Source organism: Vulpes lagopus, chromosome 2, assembly GCF_018345385.1.
Source record: "Vulpes lagopus strain Blue_001 chromosome 2, ASM1834538v1, whole genome shotgun sequence".
Classification (NCBI taxonomy): Eukaryota; Metazoa; Chordata; class Mammalia; order Carnivora; family Canidae; genus Vulpes; species Vulpes lagopus.
Genome location: NC_054825.1, coordinates 84,760,311 through 84,784,589, shown reverse-complemented (window position 1 = coordinate 84,784,589; position 24,279 = coordinate 84,760,311). Strand labels below are relative to the sequence as shown.

The 24,279-nt window shown below is 43.8% G+C and overlaps 1 protein-coding gene across 2 annotated transcripts; it reads left to right on the top strand.

Moving 5' to 3' along the window:
• Window positions 1-479: 479 nt before the first annotated feature.
• ALDH8A1 (aldehyde dehydrogenase 8 family member A1) lies at window positions 480-22,831 on the top strand. 2 transcript variants are annotated; one of them, XM_041745671.1, is made up of 7 exons: window positions 484-696; window positions 4,377-4,524; window positions 5,818-5,973; window positions 7,816-7,965; window positions 12,106-12,362; window positions 15,974-16,135; window positions 21,771-22,831. In XM_041745671.1, the coding sequence occupies exons 1-7, from the start codon at window positions 559-561 to the stop codon at window positions 22,221-22,223; spliced, it is 1,464 nt and encodes a 487-aa protein (XP_041601605.1). In that variant the 5' UTR covers window positions 484-558; the 3' UTR covers window positions 22,224-22,831. The 2 variants fall into 2 exon arrangements, with proteins under 2 accessions (XP_041601606.1, XP_041601605.1); XM_041745672.1 differs by lacking the exon at window positions 5,818-5,973 and having other exon boundaries at window positions 480-696.
• The last annotated feature ends 1,448 nt before the right edge of the window (window positions 22,832-24,279 follow it).

The following is a 24,279-nucleotide window of genomic DNA, read 5'->3' as shown; positions in this document are numbered from 1 at the left end:
TGTGGGGTCAGGGCAGTGATTTGTTGAAGAAAACACGTGACTTGGAGATAAACGGATTAATGTTCATCCCTTACTAACTGCAACTTTGGACAAATTAACTTCTTGGAGGCTCAGTTTCTCCTACAATACAGAGGATTTAATGACATTTACTTTATATAGGATTGTTGTGTAGGAATAAATGAGTAAACCCATGTCAAGGACTTGCTTCAGGATCTGTTTGAGCAATACACAGTTTATAGTGTGAACCCAACAAAAGGAGATAACTCGGATGCCTTCTGACATTTCAAAGGGCCACAGACACATAAGCTGAATTAATTTACCATAGTACTATCCCTTTCTGATCATGTACTGGAAGTCTGTGAAATGTTCCAGAATCCTCTTCCCTCACGGTTTGGAGACTGGAGCACTCCTGAGTGTCAGGCCACCTCCCACTTTCACTGACTGGCAAATGAGGACTTTGGGGCTGGAGGTGAGGTTGGGCTAACTCAGGGTGGAGAAGGGTTCAGGGGGAACCTAACAGAAGAACTGCCAAGGAGAAAGACAGGAGTGGCCTCCGCCATGGCGGGAACAAATACACTTATGACACTGGAGAACTTCATTAATGGGAAGTTTGTACCTTGTAACTCCTATATTGATTCTTATGATCCATCTACGGGAGAAGTGTACTGCCAAGTGCCAAACAGTGGAAAAGAAGAGGTGAGTGGGGCGCCTGGGTGGTGCAGTCAGCTGAGCACCCCTTGGTTTCGGCTCAGGTCCTGTGTGATCTCGGGGTCATGACTCGAGCCCCGCAGCGGGCTGTGCTCAGTGCCGAATATGCTCAAAGCCTCTTTCTCCCCCACTCCCTCTCTTTCTCACAATGAAATAAATAAATCTTTTCGAGAGAGAGAGAGAGAGAGAGAGAGAGAGAGAGAGAGAGAGAGAGATGTGAGTATATCCACTTAGGGAAGACTGAAATGTATTTCATGTGTTGATGAATTACACGTCTCTTACTTCTCTGGGAGCAAGGGAGTTGGGAAAAGGTGTAGAATTGCTAAACACTAGCAGAAGGAAGATCTGAGTTCTGGGAAGGTTGGCTTTGTAATGGGACTTTTAGGATGCAGGTTTCCCCTCATTATCCAAAGGGGGAGTGTTTGCATAAAGTGAAGAGTATCCTCCATTTTCAGAAAGTTCCTGTTATGCCACCTTGCTTTTGGGAAAGAAATATGTAAGAATGGTAATGGCTTTTTTCATAAAAGTGAAAATCCTCTTTGTATTTTTGTTATTCTTGTTGTTAGCAAAAATAGGTGCTGATGAAAGCAAAGTGGCCTCACATGAACTTTGATATTTATACCTGGGGCAAAACCCAGATGGCTGTGAGCAGAAGCAAGTGATTTAATTTAGGCAGCCTGACACACGATGCATTTCTCAGACATTCCTTATTAGGGGGTCTAGTAAAAAGTATTATTTGTTAAGACTGGTCAGTGTTTCTGCTTTCTTTTCTTTTTTTTTTTTTTTTGTGTGTGAGTGTGTGTTTCTGCTTTCTTTTCGGTATCAAGTGTTACCTAACGTTGACACTATATTCATGGATTTCTTTAAAACAACAACAACAACAACTTGTTACTTCACTAAAACAAGCAAAAGTGAAAAACCCAGGGGTTTATTTTAGATTATCCTCTAATAATTCCTTATGTCTTTAAAATATCTAGTAAAGTAAAAGTGATCATTTGAATGATGAAATACAAAATCAAATTCCCATATATATTTGCTTTTAAACTTAACACCATCCCATCCTTTTTCTTAATCAAAGTGCTTAATGGCACAAACATTAAAATTGTTTAAGTGATGTGGAATTAATTTTATCTGAGAATTTTATAAAATGTTGGTGATATATGTGATTAGTTATCAATGATTGCACTGACAGCGTAAATGTGTCACCCAGTCACCCCCACATATTATTTTTTAAGGCACACAGAGCAAGATTTAAAAGATAATTGTAGCCTTCATATACAAATATTCATATATAAATAAGCCTTCATATATACTAAGCTATTATTTTTCTTTTGTTAATAATTTAAGCCTGTCTTGCATTAAAAAAAACCTTTAGACTTGTGGGTAAAAGTTAGCAAACATTGGCTAATCTGTTGGTTACACTGTAACTCGCAGTTTTGTTTCGAATGATGGGGAGGGATGTGGGAAATCCATCTTTCTGTTTAATAGCCCTCCTGGTCTCAGAGTGTTTTACAAACTGAAGTTAAAAATGACAAATATGATGAATGCACCTGAAATATTTTCTACAGCTAATGGTTCATGGCTTTTCAGAAGATAGAATGATGGATGCATCTGCTAGCAGAGGAATAAATATTTTGGATTTCCCAGCAATTTAACTTGCAAATATCCTCTCTGATGATCCCCCAAGTCCCACTTTTTTCTGGCTTGAAAAATATTATCCACATACAAACTATGTGCCCAATTCTTCAGAAAGTCTCTCAAAAAAAGTGCTGCTGGTGCTGCTAACAGGTTTTTCCCTGTGCTCCACATTACTAAGCCTTCTAACACAGATCACCTCTAATATGAATCGTAACAACCTGCAAATAAAACTCCGTCATCATCCTTATTCCACAGATGACAGCTAACATTCTCATCTCTGATGCTTATATCAGTGGCCACGCACACCACACACACCCCGCGTGCGTGCACGCACACACACACGCATGCGCACACACATGGACACACACACGTTCGTGGTGGCATTTATATTGTAGCTTCGCAGTCATAAGCACAGGCCAGAGTCAGACTGCCTGGCTTCAAAGACAGACTGCACCACGTAGTACCTATGGTCTTGACTTAGAGCTGAATTTCCTTCCACCTCAGTCTCCTTACCTATAAAATGGGGATAACAATAACACCTACCTTATAGTGTTATTCTGAGGCTTAAGCAGAGTGATATATGTAAAGCCCTTTGTGTTTAGTATTTAGTAAATGCTTTCTAGGTATTAGCTTTTGCTCATGTTACATTAACATGTATTCTGTATTACACAGACATAGGGCAACTTCCAAAATATGACTACACTTGATTTTTCTGTATAGCAAAAAGCTCAGATTTTACATGGACAACATCAGGAAGATTAGATTTTACACTGGCCCTGGTAGGAAAGAGCCCTGCTCTTGTTGGCTGCCAGCAGGCCTCTAGGAGGCTGCAGTTCCTGGTGGAAGAGCACCACAGTCCATGTTATTCCTTCATCCTGTCTGCAAGTCTGCAGTAGAGACTCATCTTTGGAACCAAAAATACCACTTTTCCAGAAGTTAATAATTAAGATGAGAATCATTTTATCCTTTATTCAGCTCAGCTGGAAGTGATTCTGTTTACAAAGAAAACAAAGGAGGAGTGTCGATCAGATTTTGTGGGAGAGGACGGCTGAATTGTCAGATCACGTGATTCGAGAAAGCTGCTCAGGGTCCAGAAGCCTGTGGAAAAGGACTGTGAGGCTGGACCTGGGCCCAGGGGTGGGAGAAAGCCGTGAGTGATTATAAAGTCTTGTTCTGCATGTGAGAGGCAAGAGGGTTGAGACACAGGCTATGGATTTGCCATCTCTCGTAAAGATGTTCCTTAGACTTCGCCAGAGACTTATCTTGCCTTGAAAGAATTGGCCTTGCTCGAACCTTTCCATATATTGTTTCCTTTTGGATTTGCTCTAAAACCAGGTTTCCAATCTCTCCAAACACAGTTGGCCTCTTTTCCCACAGAGGCATCTTTCACTGGGCTGAGCCAGGCAGGGCGCAGGGACCGTGGCTATGCCACAGCAAGCCAGCTCTGGCCTTGGGAGCCACAGAGATCTGGGTCTGAATCCTGACGCTGCCACTTGTTACCTGTGTGACCTCTGCCAAATTGCTTCAGTTCTCTGTGCCTTGATTTCCTCATCTGCAAAATAGGCATAGCCATAGTCATGGTACAGAATTTTAAAACAGGTTACTTGAAATAATTTGTATGTTTAGCATACTCTTTTATTTATAAAGATTAGTCATTGCAAGTGGAAATGACGATCTGAGGATACGATTTCAAATGAAATTTTAGATTTTGTCAGATAGGTTGCAGCTGGATAAAAGACTTAGAAATTCCACGCACCTAGATGAAGTTTTCTCTCTCATATGATATTCCAAAAAAATTCTATATTTTGACATGATTGAAAACATGCATCTATTAAAATTCAAATAGCTTCGATCTGATTGCCGCATCATCACGGAAATACCACTTTGCAGGTGACTCAGCACTAGGAAGCATTGAATATTTGAAATGAGGCAGAAAAAAATTAGGTGTGTGTGGACCTGTGGATTCTGGATGCGTCCAACCTCAGGAGCAATAGTCTAAAGGCGACCCTCTCCTTTTTGCAACCTCAAAGATTGAAGCGGCGGTGGAGGCTGCCCGGGCAGCCTTTCCTGGCTGGTCTGCCCGGAGCCCCCAGGAGCGCTCGAAGGTGCTGCACCAGCTGGCCGACCTGTTGGAGCAGTCCCTGGAGGAGCTGGCCCAGGCGGAGTCCAGAGACCAAGGTGAGGGCTGTGCTTTATGGAAAGTGCAGTATGATTACTCGGATGCTAGCGATTCATACCCTCATTCCAGTTGTCGGGTGACCTGGTGCCTCTTAACCACAATGGACGGGGACTCAGGGCACTTCCACAGTGGCCCTCCTGGGCCCATCAGGCTAGCCCACACCTGTGCCCCTCATGGAAGAGGTGGAGGTGGACAGAAAAAACACCCAGGAGGCTTGCAACTGGCTCACTTCTGTCCCATTCTGATGGCCTGAGCAGGCATGGCTGAGCCCAAGTTCCCGGGTCAAGGCAATAAATACACTTTGTCCATTTGGTGGAAGGCACTGCAAAGGCTTTTGGCAAAGGGCGTGGATATGGGGAGAGAGGAAGAAGAGAGATGAGCATGCAATTCCCCACCAATTCTAGGTAGACCATTTCAAAGCGAACTTCTAAATATTTATACACACACACACACACACACACACACACACACACACACACACACATATGAGAGAGGGAGAAAGAGAGAGAACACAAACAGGGGGGGAGCAGCAGAGGCAGGAAGCCCGAGGCAGGGCTCCACCCCAGGACCCCAGGGGTCCTGAGCTGAGAGCAGATACTTAACCAACTTATCCACCCAGGAGCCCACAACTTCCCAATTTTTAACTCCTTCCCAAAGGCCTGGGTAAAGGGCTAAATGTCCATAAATCCTTGCAGTAATATCTGTTAGGAAAACCGGAGATCTTTTAGAATTATATGGATGTTGTAAATCAGCGTAAAGTTAGGGAGCAGCCTGAGTCCAAGCCCTTAAGAAGATGTTTCCTGCTGGTGCTGCTGGCCTCAGGGAGCGCCCCTAGGTCACCAAGGGCGACTAAGGAACAACCCAGAAAAGCTGTTTCTCTTTGTGTTCATTCCGGGAGCCAGGACTTGGATGGGGCACGCAGGGAGTGAGCGCAGTCTCCGCAGGCCCCTCCCGGGTCCTGCGCGCGCCGGTCTTCGCGGCTCCACGCTGCGCGGGGGACACTTCGTGCACTTGGTGTTTGGCCCCGTGGCGCAGCCCCCCCGCGGCGCGGGCACAGCTGGTGATCTGGGGTCGAGCGCGCTGCCGTGAGCGGAGCGGCGGGCATCTGGCCCATTCGCGGTAGCTACGAATTGTTCAGTCTACGAAGCAAAGGGGCTTTCCCTGGGTTTTACCCCCCTCCGCCGCCTCCTGTGGCCACACACCCGCTCATTTCCCCGTCTCATGAACGCACGCTCCGCCGTGCACCCGGGCCCCCGGGCGCGCTGACCCGCCTCCCTCCCGGCTCCTTGCAGGGAAGACCGTGACCTTGGCGAGAAGCCTGGACATCCCCCGGGCGGTGCAGAACCTCCGGTTCTTCGCGTCGTCGGTCCTGCACCACACGTCGGAGTGCACGCAGGCGGACCCCGCGGGCTGTGTGCACTACACCGTGCGGGCGCCCGTGGGCATCGGTGGGTGCCGCCCGCAGCCCGCGCCCGCAGCCCGCAGCCCGGCACCTGCAGCCCGGAGCCCGCAGCCCGGCACCTGCAGCCCGGAGCCCGCAGCCCGGCACCTGCAGCCCGCAGCCCGGCACCTGCAGCCCGGAGCCCGCAGCCCGGCACCTGCAGCCCGGAGCCCGGCACCTGCCGCCCGGCTGACCCGGGGGAACTCGCCGCAAGGCTCAGGGTCTTGTGGTTGAGGGCACGGCTTGGGGGGACGTGCAGGGCCGGCCTCTTGGCACTCGTATTCTTCAGGGGTCTTCTCTGAAAGCCCGGGACAACAGTTTGATTTCAGATTCGTGTACTTTAATGTGAATTAAATGAATTAGTAAAGGTAGGACACTTAGGACAGTCGATTGGTCTTGACTGAATTAGCTCCTTGCCGCTCTCTTTTGGAGGACAGGAGCAATGACCCAGACACCACCAGATGTCACTGCTCCGCCAACCACCAAGCACCCACGTCCGCTGGTCACGTTTCATGATAGGATAAAAGCAAATAAATGAAAAGGAAAGAAAATGGGTCCTATTACCACTTGGGTCATTTGAATCCTTTGGAAATAATATTTTGAAGGAATTAGGAAAAGCTCAGGCCTCCTTCTTAGAACTACGGAGATACATAATGCTGAAAAATATTCTCTTATCCTCTAAAGAAAAGATTTTCTAATGAGAAATACAAGCATATAAAATAAATGTTTACTTTCACAGCATAGGTTTAAGGTAAGAATATATAGTAAGATGAATCCATTTACCTATTCATAAGGTAGATTTTGTGTGTGTGTGTGTGTGTGTATGTGTGTGTCTTTTATGGTTGGAAACCTGGATGGTTTCAGAATATTGCATGGAGACAGTTCTAGATGCTGTTTCTGTTACTTATTTAGCAATCCTATCTGGTCATGATACAAGTGAGAACCTAGAGAGAATTCTTTATTAAAAAGTCCTCTGGCTAGGGACACCTGGGTGGCTCAGTCAGTCAGGTGTCTGCCTTTCACTCAGGTCATGATCTCAGGGTCCAGGGACTGAGCCCTGCATTGGGCTGCTTGCTCAACAGGGAGTCTGTTTCTCCCTCTTTCTCCGTCCCCTACTCATATCCTCTCTGTCTCTCTCTCAAATAAATACATGCAATCTTTAAAAAAAAATCCTCTGGCTAACCAAAATGGATTTTATAGTCCATACATCAAAATTCACTGGCTTTACTAACAGGACGGTCCCCACAGGGCAGACTCAGAACCCATTTGCTCTTATTTTACCAATAATTCTAAAAAACTTGAGATTTTATGTTTTAATCCACAATGGATTAGAAACAGTGATAAAAAAAAAACTTACAAGAAATAGTAGCTAGACAGTTTGATAATGAAGGAGAGAGAAGTTTTAAAAGAAGGTAAAAGCCTAAAAATTTCAAAACTCAGAGTAAACTATTGATTTATAGTGTTATAAGGCACAGTTGCTTGCAATACGTTTTGGAGTTATTTCCCTGCAGTTGACTACAAGTAAGCAAAGTTTGGGGCTTTATTATTATTTTTTAAGATTTTATTTATTTATTCATGACAGACAGAGAGAGAGAAAGAGGCAGAGAGAGAAGCAGGCCCCATGCAGGGACCCGATGCAGGACTCGATCCCAGGTCTCCAGGACCAAGCCCTGGGTCGAAGGTGGCACTAACTTGCTGAGCCACCTGGGCTGCCCAAGTTTGGGGCTTTAGAAAAGTAAGCCTAAGTTTTATGCAGGGTGAAGGAATTCCACATTAATAAACCTAGTTTTGGCCAGTCTAGTTTGGGAGGCATGCCACTGGTGGCAGTGTTTCTGTCCTGCCCTTGTAGCTGGTCTGATCAGCCCCTGGAACTTGCCACTCTACTTGCTGACCTGGAAGGTGGCACCGGCCATCGCCGCTGGCAATACCGTGATAGCCAAGCCCAGCGAGCTGACTTCAGTGACCGCGTGGATGATGTGCAAGCTCCTGGAGAAAGCAGGTAAATTAGCTGTGGGTCTGGAGAGGCACAGGATTGGCTTTGGGGTTGCAAGTGTTGTGGGCTTTAGCCACCTCGGTGTCACTGAAATCTTGTTTTGAATAGAATCTGCATAGAGCAAAATTGATTCCATTGACATCTTTAGTTTTCCTCTCGCTGATTCTTTTCTAAGAAATCCCCTACATGTACAGGATTAGCTCACAGTTTTTCTTCTCTTCACCCCTGTATGTCTACTGCAGGAGCAGCTCCCCCAGCAGGTGGTTGGCAGGCAGTAAGACCATAGCACAGTTGTTTGTTTGTTTGTTCATAGCACAGTTTGAAATGACAGCAGGCTTAAAGAACCCAATCAAATCAGACACTAGCCTGCTCCAGAGATTGTCTTCAATGGTCAAATTCAATTTTATATTTGAACCACATGATAATCTTGATGAAAACAAGACTACTGTTGGGTACTTCTCTGGTTTGTTTGGTTATACAATACTCACTGGAAATCACCATTTTCAAGAGAGTTGAATACACCTTCCTTAGATTTCCCTTCATTTGGAGCCACCCTGTGGAAGCTGATATGATCTGGCTCTTTGTTCTCTTTGTGTCAGCAGCATGGTGGTCACATTCAAGGTATGTTCCTAGTTACGTTCTGGGGTATAACTCTGCACAGCTGGCCACTGCACCAGGACCTGAGGGTGTCAGAAGACCCTAGCTTGTGACAAGAAAGCCCCTTGCTATTATTACGTCCCTCAGCTCAGGTCTCGTACACACCCTGGGGTGGGATGGCAGGTGGTGGTGGGACAGCCTGTTGGGTGTCTTCCTGCTTATCAGCCTCTGCTTGTGCATACCTCCTTCAAGCCCATGGAGAAGGTAATGCTGAGCTCACCCATATCCATAAAGTAGGTGGTACTTCCCTCTCCTGGATACCTTATCTCTCTAAGCAAAAACATACGTATTGGTTTCCAAGAAAGTTGGGCCAGTTCTTTACTCCAGGATTTAGATGGCAGGTTGAACTGTGTGGCCTGATGATCTAGTCTAGCTGCCCATTTCCCTTGTATTATATTGAGAGGAATGAGGCCTCCCAGCTTCAGTCTTTGGGATGACATTTATGCATGCCGGAGGCTTCTGGGGGGTTGGGTGTATGGTAGAAATGTGCCTACCTTTCCCATGCTCCACATGTCATTCCTTCCTTAAACGAGGGCCAGTGTTCTAATGCCATTCTTCGCAAAATTAAGTGCCTTATGTCTACAGAGTTCCAAGGCCTTTCTTCCCTATCTGTTGACTGTTGGTTCCCTTGAGTGGATATAAGTGGGGCCGATGCTCAGCTGTGATCCGCGTTGGGGGAGGGCACACATACAGGTAGGGTGGTGCCACAGAGCTGTGTTCCCAGAACCACTCTCTCTTGAAGTCAACCACTTCTTGACCTATGATGATTTCTCTTCCCTCAGCACTCTTCCCTTCCATACACCTAGAACCTGATCTGTGTGAGAGTTTCATGTTTCCATGTATTTGCACAGCATTAATCTTATTTCTTGTGAATGAATAAGCTTGTTATGTCAAGACGGTTCTTCTCTCCTTCCCTGCCTCTGCTTGGCTTTGCTAAACTTTCTTCCTCTGGCCGACATGGAGAGTGGATGGCTCAAATTGCACCTATCTCGAGCCCTCAGTTTCTCCATTTGAATGAGAATCTGTAAGAGACTCTTTTAATATTGTAAGAAAAAGAAAGCTAAAATGATTTGTTGGTGCATTCCGGGTATTTAAAGGGCCAGTCTTTGAGTCCTGAGCATCCAGACTTCCTGTGAAGTAGAATCATTTAAAAAAAGTATATAGTGAGTACGTCTTTAACGTTCTAGAATATTCATTTCTTCTTGAGGGGCACCAAATGTTTGCCCTCATTCCTGGAGTGTCCACTGAAAGTAGATTTCTGGCCCCTCCTATTTTTGTTCTGCCCCATTGAAGCTTGTTGCCACCCTGGCACATCCTAGCGCTGGAGGAATGTTATGGCCCTTTTTGTCCATTGGCCACCTGGTCTGAGTTGTAATGAATTACTCTTTGCCAATATAGTGCCTTCTTTCTTTGATAACCGGTACATCTTAAGAATAGGGGGCAGATATCTCTAGAAAAATTTCATCCCTGTCTTGATCAAATTGCAAAGTGGTCCTGAAAGTAATGGCCAGTAGGTAGCTCTTCACATATTAACACCAAAGTTCAAGGAAATGTGAAGCGCCAATGCAGTCGTAGAAGGCAGTTGGTGAAATGAACTCATTTTCCTGCATGATAAGTGTGTGGTGTTTCTAAGTTTTCTTCACTCTTCTTTAAAATGCTGTTGTATACATTAGAAATGATTTGATCCAGTTTTGCCTTCAGGATTTATAAAGCCCAGTAGTCCACCTTCTCTTGCCCCCAAATCCCAATCTGAAAATATCAGGCAAGTATTCACAGGCCCACTTGCAAGACCCCAGCCTGCAAATGCTAGGAAACTGGTCCTTGTTTCTCTCCCATAACTGCTGTGAGGGGCCCCTCTCCGGAGCCTCCTCTTTGCCCCAACGCAGGGCTCAGCTGCTCTCACATGGTGCCTGGCCCCGGGGATGTCCTCCATGGCAGTGACCCTGTGGTCCAGGATCGGCCCACGCTGGGGTTGGGTGTATTCAGTAAGTGTGCACCTGTGTGTAAAGGTGGGGCCACTAGAGGTGAAGCTCTGCCACCAGGAACCATTGATTCTTCATACCTGCCTCTGAGGCTAACCTGAATGGGGTCTCCTTTGTTCCCTCAAGTGATCAGGCTAAGGCTCTGGCTCTGTGGGAGGGTGTTCTGGATGATAATGGATCTTCAAGGAGAACTTCTTATTTATATTTTAAAAGCATATTCTGGAAGAGATGGCTTTAATCCAACAGAGTGTGTTTCTATTAAGGAGAGACTGTCTAACCTGGACAGGGAAAGATATGAGGGGCGGGGAAGCAGTTCAAAGGCCTTCCACATTGGAGGTTTTCTGCATCTTCTGTGCTTCCAGGCTGAAGAAACATGGAGAATAAACTGAGCTACCTCCAGACAAACCCTAAGAGCTTCCCAGACACAACATATTTGCACATAGATTTTCTTTCTGGACTTATAAAGCTTTCCAGAGTCAAGGACCATTTCTGAATTGGATAATGTACATGAAGCACTCATTCATTCATTCATTCATTCATTCATTCATTCATTCATTCACCTAAGTATTTGTTAACCATCTACACCCAGTTTTGCTTCCTAGGGGTTGCTACTTAACCTTACTTTGCCTCGGTTTGGGTGAGATGAGGATATCAATCTGACCTGCCTCATCCAGTTGCTGGGAGATCTAAATCACTTCCTGCAAAGATGGTCCCACAGTGAATGCAAGCTCTTGTGGGTATTAATCTGTCTGGCAAACTAGGCCATGGCACAGGGAAGGCTGTGAGGAGCAAAACACAGACAGGACATTTCTGCCCTGAGATAGCGCACCTCCCGGTGATGGCTAGGCAATAAATAGGTACAGCCATAAACACATTAAAATAAAAAATACAAATGTAGGGCAGTAGGGTCTTGTGCTAGAAAATCTGGAACATCTGTTTTTGGGTGTTCTTAACACTTTAAGGTAGTCCTAGAGTGTAATGATACATCCATATCATGGGACAGAAGACCCTTAACTGAAGCTCACCTTCCTGGGGAAGCCCTCCCTCACTTCCCTGGGCCAAGACAGTCAATCTCTTCTTCCCTCCACTTAACCTTTTCACACTGAATTGTGACTCCTGAACACCAACTTAGGGCAGGACCCTCCTACCCTATGGGGCTTGACTTGCCTGAGGATATCTCTGTGTCCTCAGCCCCTGATGCCTAGTCAATATTATGGAATGGATTAATTAGAATATTCTCCTCTTAATTTTTCTAAGACAAAGCACCTGGAGAAATCCCACCTAGGGTGCATTGTAGGTGGAGGTGGCGCTATAGTCTTTGCTCTGCTATTAAACTAGAGACAGCCATAGAAGTCTACACCCGCCCATGCAAGCTACTGGATTTTCAAGGAGAACCTGTGTGTAACCGGAAGTTCTCAACACACGGAGAATTACTATTATAATTTCTGTTACTGTTTCTGTATTTTAACCAGATACAGACCTGGATACTGTTCTGTTTCCTGGCCAGGTGTTCCACCAGGTGTGGTAAATATTGTGTTTGGAACGGGGCCCAGGGTAGGCGAGGCCCTGGTGGCCCATCCAGAGGTACCCCTCATTTCCTTCACGGGGAGTCAGCCCACAGCTGAGCGGATCATACATCTGAGTGCTCCCCACTGCAAGAAGCTCTCCCTGGAGCTGGGGGGCAAGAACCCTGCCATCATCTTTGAGGACGCCAACCTGGAGGAGTGTATTCCGACGACTGTCAAGTCCAGCTTTGCCAACCAGGTGTGTCCTTTGGGTTTGCTTGTTTTGTTTTTAGTTAATTTTTAAACTCTGTGACCCTGTCAGACTGGATCTGTTTCATCACAGTGCAAAGCCAGGAGTTAGTAGGTCAACTAGTAGTCAATAGTAGGTGCTATTTCAGTGAAAGGAGATTATTAAGTTGTGTTATTCTGTTGACTATCTGTTTTATCTCAGTGCCAATCTGTGGTCTTGTAGAATCACAGCTCCTGTTCAGCAAGCTCCTCTTCTTGAGTTACACAGCTTTTATCAGGTACCAGCCATGGGCAAAATGATTGAATTTTTGCTTCTCCAAGCTTTTTCATCCCTTTACACACAGAGTTACCCCCATTCTCTTCTTGCTGTCTAAATGTTTTATCTCCAATAAATCTTGTGTTCCCCCAGGAGCATCCCAAATGCAGCACACACTTAGAAATAAATGCCTGAGCCAGTCTAGGGCACGTTTCTTATGTTGGGGTCATGAGCAACTTTGCTTCTCCTCAAATTGTGTAGTAGATATTTTTTTGGAGGCCACAGTACTCGGCAGATTCTTGGAGGCCATGGCACCCAAAGGCTTAGGAATGCTGACCCAGATAGACCGACTGTAAGCATCACAAAGAGGCCATCTGTGTCTGCTTTGGGGCCACATTTGACCTTCAACACCCAGGACTAGGCCTAGGGTAGAGCAGGAGTGCACAAACACTGAATGATTTTCTCCAAAGGATCTGCTCTTTAAAAATTTTAGCAGTGAACAAAGAATTAACTAAAGAGCTAGAATTGCTATAGAAAGAAAGATAAGTGAAATGAGATATTTTTATTTAACTTGCTTAAGTTGTTGTAACCTTTTGAACTTTCATTTCTTTACCTATAAAATCATGGAAGCGATAATGATGCCTTCCAGTAGCAATTTTGTGAGTGTAGAATGAACACCGTTCTTGACAGTGGTTATTTTCGTGATCATTATAATTGTAATTATTTCTCTCACAGTAATTCTTAGAGAAAGTGGCTTCATTCTGTATCTCTCTATATATCTCTATATATTTCTGGATCAATAGACTTACATTTTAGATTTTAGAAAATAGACTTGCAATTCTATGATACAGCTATTTTAATCATTAAAATAAACAAGTATCTGTGGTTCCTAGGTGTCTCAGTCAGTTAAGCATCTGCCTTTGGCTCAGGTCATGATCCCAGAGTCCCTCGGGATCTCTACTCAGTGAGGAGCCTGCTTCTCCCTCTCCCTCTGCCCATCTCCCCTCCCCTGCTTATACTCTCTCTCAAATAAATAAATAAAATCTTAAAAAAATAAAATAAACAAGTATCAAAACAAACAATTAAATCAAGCATTTTGGTGACTTAGTGACAACAAGGGGAGGGACAAGCTGTGGACTGAGAAACAGCTGAGAGGACATTACATGAAAACTGCATGAAAGTAAACGCACTCTGATTGCCAAAATGGATTGTAGCTTCTTGGCTGCCAGAATTGTGCAAGAACATGACATTGCTGAGAGCCTTCCTCTTGAGGGGTATTTTAAATGTCAGTGGGGAAGAGGACAGGAGCCCAACTGGCTAATTCAAGATCACAGATTTTAAGCAAAACAGGGGGGCTGTTTTCTTTTTCCTTAACGCAGAGATGAGTCTCACATGGTGAGTTCTTCTTCCTCAGTTGAATATAACGGGCTCTTTTGAAACATCTCTATCGTGCGTGGTCTCCTTTGGCTCGGGGCACACACAGACTTAGACACGCTGTGAGACACAGAGGAAATGAATGTGGACTTCCACATCACTCAGACTGAAGTTGAAACTTCTCATGCCTGGTGGCCTCGGGCTTATGTTTATTCAAAGCTCCATTTTCTAACTGTAAACTGGGAAAAGTAATACACCACAGAATTATTATGAGTTATAAGATAATATTGTAAGATAACTCATAATAATTCATGGTGCCTGGCACACAATAGGCACTCAATAACAGTATTTCCCTTTTCTCATTTCCTCTAAAGTCATGCCACTAGAGATCCTAGTATTACCTATGTTTTCCTGGCACTAAGTAATCGGGAAAACCCTGATTGGTTAACCCCTCAACTCTCTTTACCACACCCTCCCTCCCCACATGGCAGAGGGCACTTGTGTTTGCAGATTTCCCAAGCCAGATATGCTGATGATTCTAATGGTGATTCTGGTTGCAGAGAGAATTCTTTGTTTCAAAACAGTGACTATTTAATTTGGACAATACACCTTTGCACAACTATCAAAATAATTAGAGATATTCTATCCTTAGGATTATTGTGGAGATCAAATATTCATGTGGTAAAAATATTATTTATGCAGATAGATACTTATCATACATTCATAATGCTCTGAGATGTCTAGACTGTGGTTTGTAAAAGATGGCATTATTCAAATGATAGTGAAGATCATTCTTCCCTCAGGCACCTGTTAGCACCTCTGCCCAGAACATCCAATATCTCTATTAGGCATCTGAATCTTGACCTGTGCAAAGCAGAACTCTTGATTTCTCTCCCTTTCCTTTCTGTACAATACCTTTCCTCTCCCTGCCTTGGCCTTGCCTTTCTGGGGAAGAAGGCTGCCATCTGCTCTGAGGCTCCATCAAAAACTTGGGACTCACCCTTGTTCTTACCTTCCCTTTTCCTTATATCTCACTAATCCATCAGTCACTCCTATTGGCTCAATTATTAAAATATATCCTGGAACTCAACACTTTCGCAGAGCATCGATACCAGTTTTCTTGCACCTTAGGGTCACACGTTCCTTTACAAATCTGGTGATGTCAGTAGATGCCTATCATGTTGTTCATCTCTGTTGTTCCCGCCCTGGTCCAAGCTATCTCCACTTATCTGGACTTCTGGAATACTCTCTTTACTCTGATCCCACTCTTGTTCCTTTCCTTTCTACTCTCTACACAGCTGCCAGAGCGATCATTTAACAATGTAAACCCCATCCTATCATCCAGCTGCTTGAAGCCTTCCTTGGTCTTTTCATGATACTGGGAACAAGATGCAAACTCCTTGTGAGCCTCTGGGACTCGGCATGGACTGCCGGAACTCACCCCCGGCCCTCATTTCCTACACTGGCTACCACCATTCCTGCCTCCACTCCTGGCCTCAGCCCTGCTTGCCTCCTGCCTTGCCTCATACACTGCACCACTGCAGGCTCCCCCCTGCAGCAAGCAGCCCCTCTACCCTGCCTGCTAAGAACTGCCTTCCTCCACATCTAGCCCAACTAGCTCCTTCACGTCAATCGAGTGTCAATTCAAACACCCCCTCTTCACAAGAGCCTTCCAGGACTCCTTTTACTAAAAAGGAGTAAAAGTGGCACTTTTCCATTGATATCTATTCTCATCCTCTGCTTCATTTTTCTTGTATTGCTTTGGTCATGACCTGAAATTATATTATTGATTGAGCTCATGTACTTATGCTATTGCCTGACTTCCCCACAGGACTATGTGTTCCTTGTGGTGGGACTTTGTCTTGTTTATCTGTGTCTCCCATTGCCTAGACCGGAGCTTGGTAACTGGCAGGTGCTCAGAAATGCAGAGTGACCTATCCATGAAGGACTGTGTCTCGTCATTGTCCTCATGTGTCATTCTTGTTTGGCAGGGTGAAATCTGCCTCTGTACCAGCAGAATCTTTGTTCAGAGGAGCATCTATAAGGAATTTTTGGAGAAGTTTGTAGAAGCTACCAGAAGGTGGAAAGTTGGCATTCCCTCCGATCCATTGGCCAGCATGGGAGCTCTGATAAGTAAAGCTCATTTGGAGAAAGTAAGTAAATCTCTGCAATAGAAGTCTGGGGAGAAGCTCAGCGCAGAACATAGCATACTCTGTGCTTTGCAATGTTGTTAATTATGACCCTATTTTTTTTAATTGAAGTTCGATTCGCCAACATATAGTATGACACCCAGTGCTCATCGCATTAAGTGCCCTTCTCAGTGCCCGTCACCCAGTCACCCCATCCCCCCACCCACCTCCCCTTCTGCAACCTGTTTTCATTTCCCAGAGTTAGGAGTCTCTCATGGTTTGTCTCCCTCTCTAATTTTTCCCACTCAGTTCCCCTTCTTTCCCTATAATCCCTTTCACTATTTTTTATATTCCCCGTATGAGCAAAACCATATGATGATTGTCCTCCAATTGACTTACTTCACTCAGCATAATACCCTTCAGTTCCATCCACGTTGAAGCAAATGGTGGGTATTCATCCTTTCTGATGACTGAGTAATATTCCATTGTATATATAGACCACATCTTTTTTATCCATTCATCTGTTGAAGGACATTGAGGCTCCTTCCACAGTTTGGCTATTGTGGATATTGCTGATATGAACACTGGGGTGCAGGTGTCCTGGTGTTTCACTGCCATCTGTATCTTTGGGGTAAATACCCAGTAGTGCAGTTTCTGGGTTGTAAGAATTACGACCCTATTCTTAAAAAAATTCTGACCTTTAGGTCTCTGGATACAGAGTCTACAAATGTTCGATATGAATACACAAATGTAGTTCAGGTTAAAACAGCATCTACATGGAATGAATGAATTTGAGAAGTCAGCATGGAGATGCCATTGAGAGTGAGGAAGATAAATTTCAAAACATAAGGATCAGCTAATAAGAATGATGTGAACTCAACGTGGCAGGAATTTCCATAGATAAAGGTTCCCAGTGGAAAGGGTTCTGCCCGTGGCTTACAGAAGTTAGAATTCTGGACATGCCAGGATGCATGATCTAAATTATGTGGTCCTTAAGTGGGTGGGGCTAGTGATAGTCTACATGGGAGAAGTTGTTGATGGTCTCTGGGTGATTTCTGGAAATTAGGTCTTTAAGGTCATTTTAATATATCACCTGATGTGACTCTCAAAATAAGTCATAGGATTTTGGAGCTGGAGGACCTTGTCTTCAGCTGTGGTAACTGAGACCACGAAGGAAAATATGCTCCTGCCAGTCAGCCAGTGAGAGACAGAGCCTTGACTGAAGTCTGTAGACATCTTTGATACTGCACACATTTAGCAGATTAACACACTTTAACTTTGACCTTTACAACATTGTGGAACACAGATGCTCTTAGCGGTGGGAGTAGTAGCTTGATGGTTTCTTCTTATTCCTTCTGTTTTCTCAGTGAACTAAGAAGCAGGGTGAGGAGGGGAGAAGATGCTGAGGGTTCAGAAGGGAGGGGAGGGTGTGAAACAGTCCTGTAGGACATCGGGAGGGATTCTCACATTTCTAGCATTGTAGCCACAGAAGCTGTGGACAAAAGCCAAGAATCCTAATAGATCTAAAACACAAATGATATTTCTTTCTTTCTTTTTATTTTAAGAGTTGAATCATTGATGAAGTTTTAGGCCTGGTGTCAACCTCCCCCTCACATATCTTAGTCCAGAACTGCCATCTTCTATGAAACTACATTTTGCTGGAAGGACAAGCATTTATTTAACACATTGGTTGGACTTTGTTTTCTTACTATATCATTTCCGTGTAGTATACTTAGGTGCCGTGAATAATTCTGAAAAGGATGAAGCTTACAGTTACTAGTTTTTTTCTGACTACATTCAAACATAAGCCCATATTTATCTTCCAAACAGAAGTTTTTAAAACTCCCATATATTTTTACCATCATATGTTTTCTATCTCAGTCAAAAAACTAAGAAAAGAAATAAAATTTCTATTTTGGAATAACTTAAGATGAATAGAAAAATCTCAAAGATAAGGCAGAGAGTTTCTATATCCACTCATGCAGCTTTCCCTTTTGTTAACATCTTCCATGTCCACAATACAATTGTCCACAGTAAGAAACCCACATTAGCACATTACTATGAACCAAACTGTAGACTTTTCAATCAACTTCTCATGACTTTCTACTTGATCCTTATAGAAAATAATCTTTTCAGCCACTTCCTTATTAAAATAAATTACAATTAATTACTCTGCACTCATCTCAGAAAGCTCCATGGCTCTACTGCTTTTAAGAAGAAAGATTTTGTACACACAGTTAAACATTTAGAAATAGTTTTCTATCATTGGCCAATTTATTTTATTTTTAGTTTTCTAGGGAAGAGCACTAACAATGGTATTCCCATTTCTTCACTACAGATACACTGCTGTGATGTATGGAGCTCTCTTGTTTTTGCTTCTACATATGGATCTCTCCTACCTAGAATAGAATAGAGTACCTCTCAGGCTGACTTCCGTTTCCTCTCTTGTGTGAAGCCACAGGGTAATCCTGCTGAAGTTCAAAGGGTTCCTCAACATCTGCCATCCTCATTGCTCCATCCTGAGCATGTGTGCCTAGATGTAAGGAGTCACGGCTCCCCCCAGCAACATCTCCCATCAGGTGGACCCACAATGGGGGGCTTTCAGATCAATGCTTGTGAGAAGGCCTGGGGTGTCTCTGCCCTTGAGAGAGAGCTAATGGAAGCAGCAAGGGAAGTGTAAATGTGGCCTTTTCAGTGGAATTCTTTTCAGTATGGTATACCAAACCCTCTGGGATCAAAGAAGGAGTGGACAGGGTCCACTGGTGGTCATCTTTCCTTGCCCAAAACAGAAAGTTTTGGGGGTGCGAACCAAGGGGGGTCTGGCTGCCATCTTTGTATTCCACTTCTCTTCTGCCATTTGTCTATGTCTTCTCTGAATCAAATTAGCCCTGTAGAGTCCATCCTACTTCTTACTTACTCTGTGTCCATCTTACTTCTGTGTGGTTGTCACGATAGATAGTGATGCAGTAACAGAAGAATCCAATTGGAATATGTAGAAGCTGTTCTGTAATGGCAAAGCGCTCAGAAACTCATGGACATGCAGCATGCTCCTAAGTGGATGTGTGACTTGTCTGCCTCCCAGTGATGTAGGCGACTGTCCTCAAGGAGTGAAGAAAAGGCTCTCTCCCTGTTTCACAGGGTTGTTTTTTGGTTTTATTCTTGTTTTTATTTTTACCCTCTCACATTTTTTTCCATTTGCTGTCTGGAGAATCTGGCTATATGCCAGCCTGCCCAAAGATATAGGTAATTGGAGATGGAAATCTTGAGTGTGGACAGTGAGGCTGGCGGAAGCAATGGGGAAATTCACAGGTGCATTCCCCAATAGGGCCAGGCCTCAGGCCTAACAAAAGTCCACTTTTGCAGTTTGCTGTCTTCTTTTGTCAGTTTTAAAAAAAACCTTGATGTGTAGGGTAGGAGCAGTTCTGAAGTCTCCTATCTGGGAGGCATCAGATCTATGGTTTATTATACCATTACCTCCTTCACCAATAGCACCAGTAGTGACAGGCATTCAGAAGACTTACTGCTTTCCAGGAATTATGCTAAATATTTTACATACATTTTATCTAATCTTATGAATAGGTGGGGACGTTAATACCATTTTTTCAGAGGGGAAACTGAGCATTTAAAAATCTTCAGCAAGAAAGAAGAGGCCCTGGGATTTGAACACTTGCACTCCCCAGCCCATCCATCTGACTTCCATCCTCTGATTTTATGTGCAAAGCTACCAAGTGCTAACTCCTTTATGCTCTCAAAAAAAAAAAAAAGTTTTATAATAATAATTTATTACATTTTATGGCATATTACCAGTCACAACATTTTCTTTGTTTAGATTTTCCTGAAAATCTCAGTTCTTGAGCCACTAGTGTAGATATCATTCTATCATCCAGTGATACTTTCTCCAGGAAATAAATTTTAGTGTGAATCATCTTATATATGAACAATTTTGAAAAGTTCACAATTTGAAAACTAATACTTTCCTCCATATTTTATTATCCAAGAGCCTCTAAGAGAGGATTATGAAATTCTATGTAGACGAGATGATCTAAAGCTGCTCCAAGTTTGAATCGTGGAAATAAGTTCTGGTCCTCTGTGCAGCAGGTGCCCCTGGAGTCTTTGCCTCGACTTCCCCTGTTTATGCATTATGCTGCCTTTGGCATCTTTTAATTAATATGAGTGGGTTGTTTCAAGAGGATCAAGAGAATAGGGAAAAGAGAAGTCCAGACCTAATTTCATCTCTACCCACAAACTAAACTACGGCTTTTCTGGGAGACGTTTGAGGTCATTGCGTGTGTTGGGGGGAAATGGGTAGCAGAGAGGAATACAGAGCTGTTCCAAGTATTCTATTTTTTAAAAGTCTTTGACTTCATGGCTTATTAACTTCTATAAACTAGAGCAAAATTAATAATAAAACAACATTACTTATATTTTTAATAATAAAACAACATTACTTTTAAATTTTTACATGGCAAACACATAGCTCTACATTGAATATACTTGTACAATAGAGTAATAATCTAATACTGGAGCAGGATGCTCAGATAAATATGTGATAAGTAGGAATCCAAAATATGACTTCAAAATTTTACCCTGCCTTTGGTGTACTGCTTAACTGTTGTCCTATACTTTTAATTTGGGGGATTACTTTTCTACTTGTCCCGTGTTTATAATACCCCTCGGGGGTAGGATAATGTATCATTGTGACTACAATGAAATTTCGATATATAAACATTACATATTATTTTATAATGAGTCATTTCTACAACCATTGTGTTTTTTTTAAAGATAAACATAGCTGAATGTTTCCTTTTTTTTAAAAAAGATTTTATTTATTTATGAGAGACACACGGAGAGAGAGGCAGAGACACAAGCAGAGAGAGAAGCATGCTCCCTATGGGGAGCCCCATGTGGGACTCGATCCCAGGTCTCCAGGATCACGCCCTGGGCCAAAGGTGGCGCTAAACCGCTGAGCCACCCGGGCTGCCTTACAACCATTGTTAATTAATATCTGCCATTGTCTTCAAGTCACTGGGTTTACTTATTACATAGTTTATTTCCCATTATAGTCAGCTATACTATATTACCTAGATGTATTTTCAGAATATAATCAATAATGAGACCAGAAGTTAGAGATTATTTGTTCTGGAAGCCTAGCTTTTGAAGAGCATCTTGGTCTTTCATAAAATCTATACATCATTCAACTTCCCATATTCTGCAATGGACAAAGCTCCCTCTTACCCCAAGTGAGTCACTGTTCTTTTGTGTATTTAATGACTGAATAAACCTGAGTGTGAATTCTAGCTTTCCTGTTTATTAGTTGTATGAACCATCTATCCTTTCTGAGGCTCAATTTTATCATCAGTAAATAAGAGATAATAACACATAGGTAATAGAGTTTTGAGAGACTTAAATGAGAATGTATGAAAAGCATTTATGTACATGTCTGGGACTTAGTAAATAAATTAGTCCCCTCTTCTTACGTTTGAAGGCTGAATGCCCAAATGATCCAGTCCTCAGGATTAGCAGCTGAGCAATAAGATAATCAACTTTATATTTCTCAGCAATGACCTTTCCTAGATGATTCAAAAATACTGTATTTTCTGCTGCTTTGTGTCAATTCAAATGGTAAAATGTTGCTAATCAGGGTTTTTCCCCCACCCAGGTCAGAAGTTACATCAAGAAAGCCCGTTCGGAAGGGGCCCGAATTCTGTGTGGTGAGGGGGTGGATACATTGAGTCTCCCCGCCAAGAATCAAGGAGGATACTTTATGCTTCCCACAGTGATAACACACATTAAGGATGAATCTTGCTGCATGAAGGAAGAGATATTTGGTCCAGTGACATGTGTCGTCCCCTTTGATAGTGAAGAGGAAGTGATTCAAAGAGCCAACAGCGTTAAATATGGGCTGGCAGCAACAGTGTGGTCATGCAACGTGGGCCGTGTTCACAGGGTAGCTAAGAAGTTGCAGTCAGGCTTGGTCTGGACCAACTGCTGGCTCATCAGAGAGCTGAACCTCCCTTTTGGGGGGATGAAGAGCTCTGGGGTAGGTAGAGAAGGAGGCAAGGACTCTTATGAATTTTTCACTGAAGTCAAAACCATCACCATTAAACACTGATCTTGGCCAGTAGAGAAGCTGTTATGGTCAATGCTTGGCTGTAGACTCAGTCATCCAGTGCAGTGAGCAGATATACCAGCATAAATTCCAGCCACAACTTGGCACAGCAGGTTTTCTCCACCTTCTCCTCAGTAATTAGTACTTTAATTTGCTGTCAAAGAGAGGCTATGTTCACTGTGGAGTCAAAGAAGAGAAGACTTCTGAACAGGGAGGCACAGAAAGGAAGCCAAGTAATTGTCAGGCTCCTTGTCTGTTGTGTCTTCACTTTTTGTTTTCATCGTTTTGACTGAATTCTTGGAAATTTACAGATAATTTTTTCATGTTTAAGTATATAAACATATGCACATATACATATATATGTAAATGATGATAAACATAACATGGAGTTTGTCAGAGCAGGCATATATGGTAGCTCCCACTAAATATATCTAAACAAGAACAAAGAAAAATAAAATAATGACTACTTTTGGAGGGAAATTGAAGCAAGAAGAGGAAATAGTTTGATCCATTTCTACTATGGAGTCTAATCAATGCCAATTCTTCGTATCTGTATCTCATGAGACAACCTATAAATCCTAAAAGAATAAATGTTAAGTTTAGAGGCTGAATATAGCATATATCTTCTTGAATTATCCTTTATTCCTCTTTATCTTCATCCTCTTAGGGTATGGACTTTATACAAAGTAATCAAGGTGTTTCTAATGGCTTTTTCTGGATCCCCTAATGATGAGAGGAGAAAACTGAGATTTACAGACATTAAGTAGAATGATCATGGTCACATGAATGGTATGGGGCAGAGGAAGGATTTGAACCCAGAGCTGGCTCTCAGTCTCCACAGCCATGATCTCTGACCACCTCACACTTGCCTTGGGTTTTGCTCCAGAAGCAGCCACACACATGGTTCATGGAACACATTGTGTTGGGTCTGCTCTCTATGTCTCCCTCCCTCTCCCCCTCTCCCCTGCCCCATGCATTCATGAGACCCAGGAACTCCTCAGGCACAACACTTCCTACACCAACTGAAACCCTCTGTTTGCATATCTGACTGCCCAGCTGGACAGGAACTGCCTGGAGGCCCAGGCAGGTGCTACTCGCCCCTGAAGTCCCCATTCACAGTACAGCACCTGGCACACACAAGGTGCTCAAAACAATTTCCAGGAATGGAACAAGGTCTTCCTCATTATTCGTTGTGTGGTGTAAATGGATGGGGTTTGGGTTGGGGCGGGAGGACAGAATAGTCTTCACAGTTTTGTGTAGGTTTTTGGATATGTTGGCTTGTCACAAATGCTGAAGAATGCTTGTGCCCTTTTGAGGTCAGGTGATGGTGTCGGATCACATCTGGTTCCTAGTTTCTTCCTCCCCTTCCCTCCCCTTTTCTTGTCTCACCTGCCTTTTTCTCCAGCTCAGGCCCTTAGAGTCTTCATTATTTAAGTCTAGGATCAATTCCAAGAGTCAGTAGGAGGAATTTCAGCAGCTCCTGGCCTCTTAAGACCCCGCATCTTTGTTCTTGGACTTGGTGTAGCGTCTTGATTCCAGATTCTGGCGGCTGAATGTCTTTGCTCCGTATGCCTCAATACCCACCTCCCACCATGCTGGATTTCTGCCTACAAGACTGTTCTCTTGCCCTGCTCCTGTCACTTCTTGTCTGGGCTCTGGATCCTGTCTTGCGGAGGACACTGCTTCCTGCTAACAGACATTCTGGATGCCATTTCCCTCGTCTGTGTCTCTTCAGATCTTTCGAAGCTTCTCCCCGACTCCCGAGGCCATCTCATTAACGCATATTTGACCAGATGCTCTTCTCTGTTAACCCAACACTGGCCTATAGTCTCAGCTATGACATCTTAGCACCCCACTGGGCCTTTCTTCATCTGTTCTAGTCTATGCAAGTGGGTGAGTTTAGTTCCCTTACCTCCCGCTCCGAGGGCATCCCACGCTATCTCAGGCCTCAGGTCCATTAAGGGTGCTCTGGGGGTCTGTGTGGGAGCGGGCCAGAGTCCCAGCAGGGCAACGCCTCTGTGGCTGCAGGGCTGCCGTGCCCCCTGCCCTGTGGGGCTCA

Excerpts from the sequence above, each read along its gene's own strand:
- ALDH8A1 (XM_041745671.1), top strand. The coding sequence starts at position 559 with ATGGCGGGAACAAATACACTTATGACACTGGAGAACTTCATTAATGGG. Across the intron at positions 7,966-12,105 it reads CAAGCTCCTGGAGAAAGCAG|GTGTTCCACCAGGTGTGGTA; the intron begins GTAAATTAGCTG and ends TTTCCTGGCCAG. Across the intron at positions 12,363-15,973 it reads AGTCCAGCTTTGCCAACCAG|GGTGAAATCTGCCTCTGTAC; the intron begins GTGTGTCCTTTG and ends CTTGTTTGGCAG.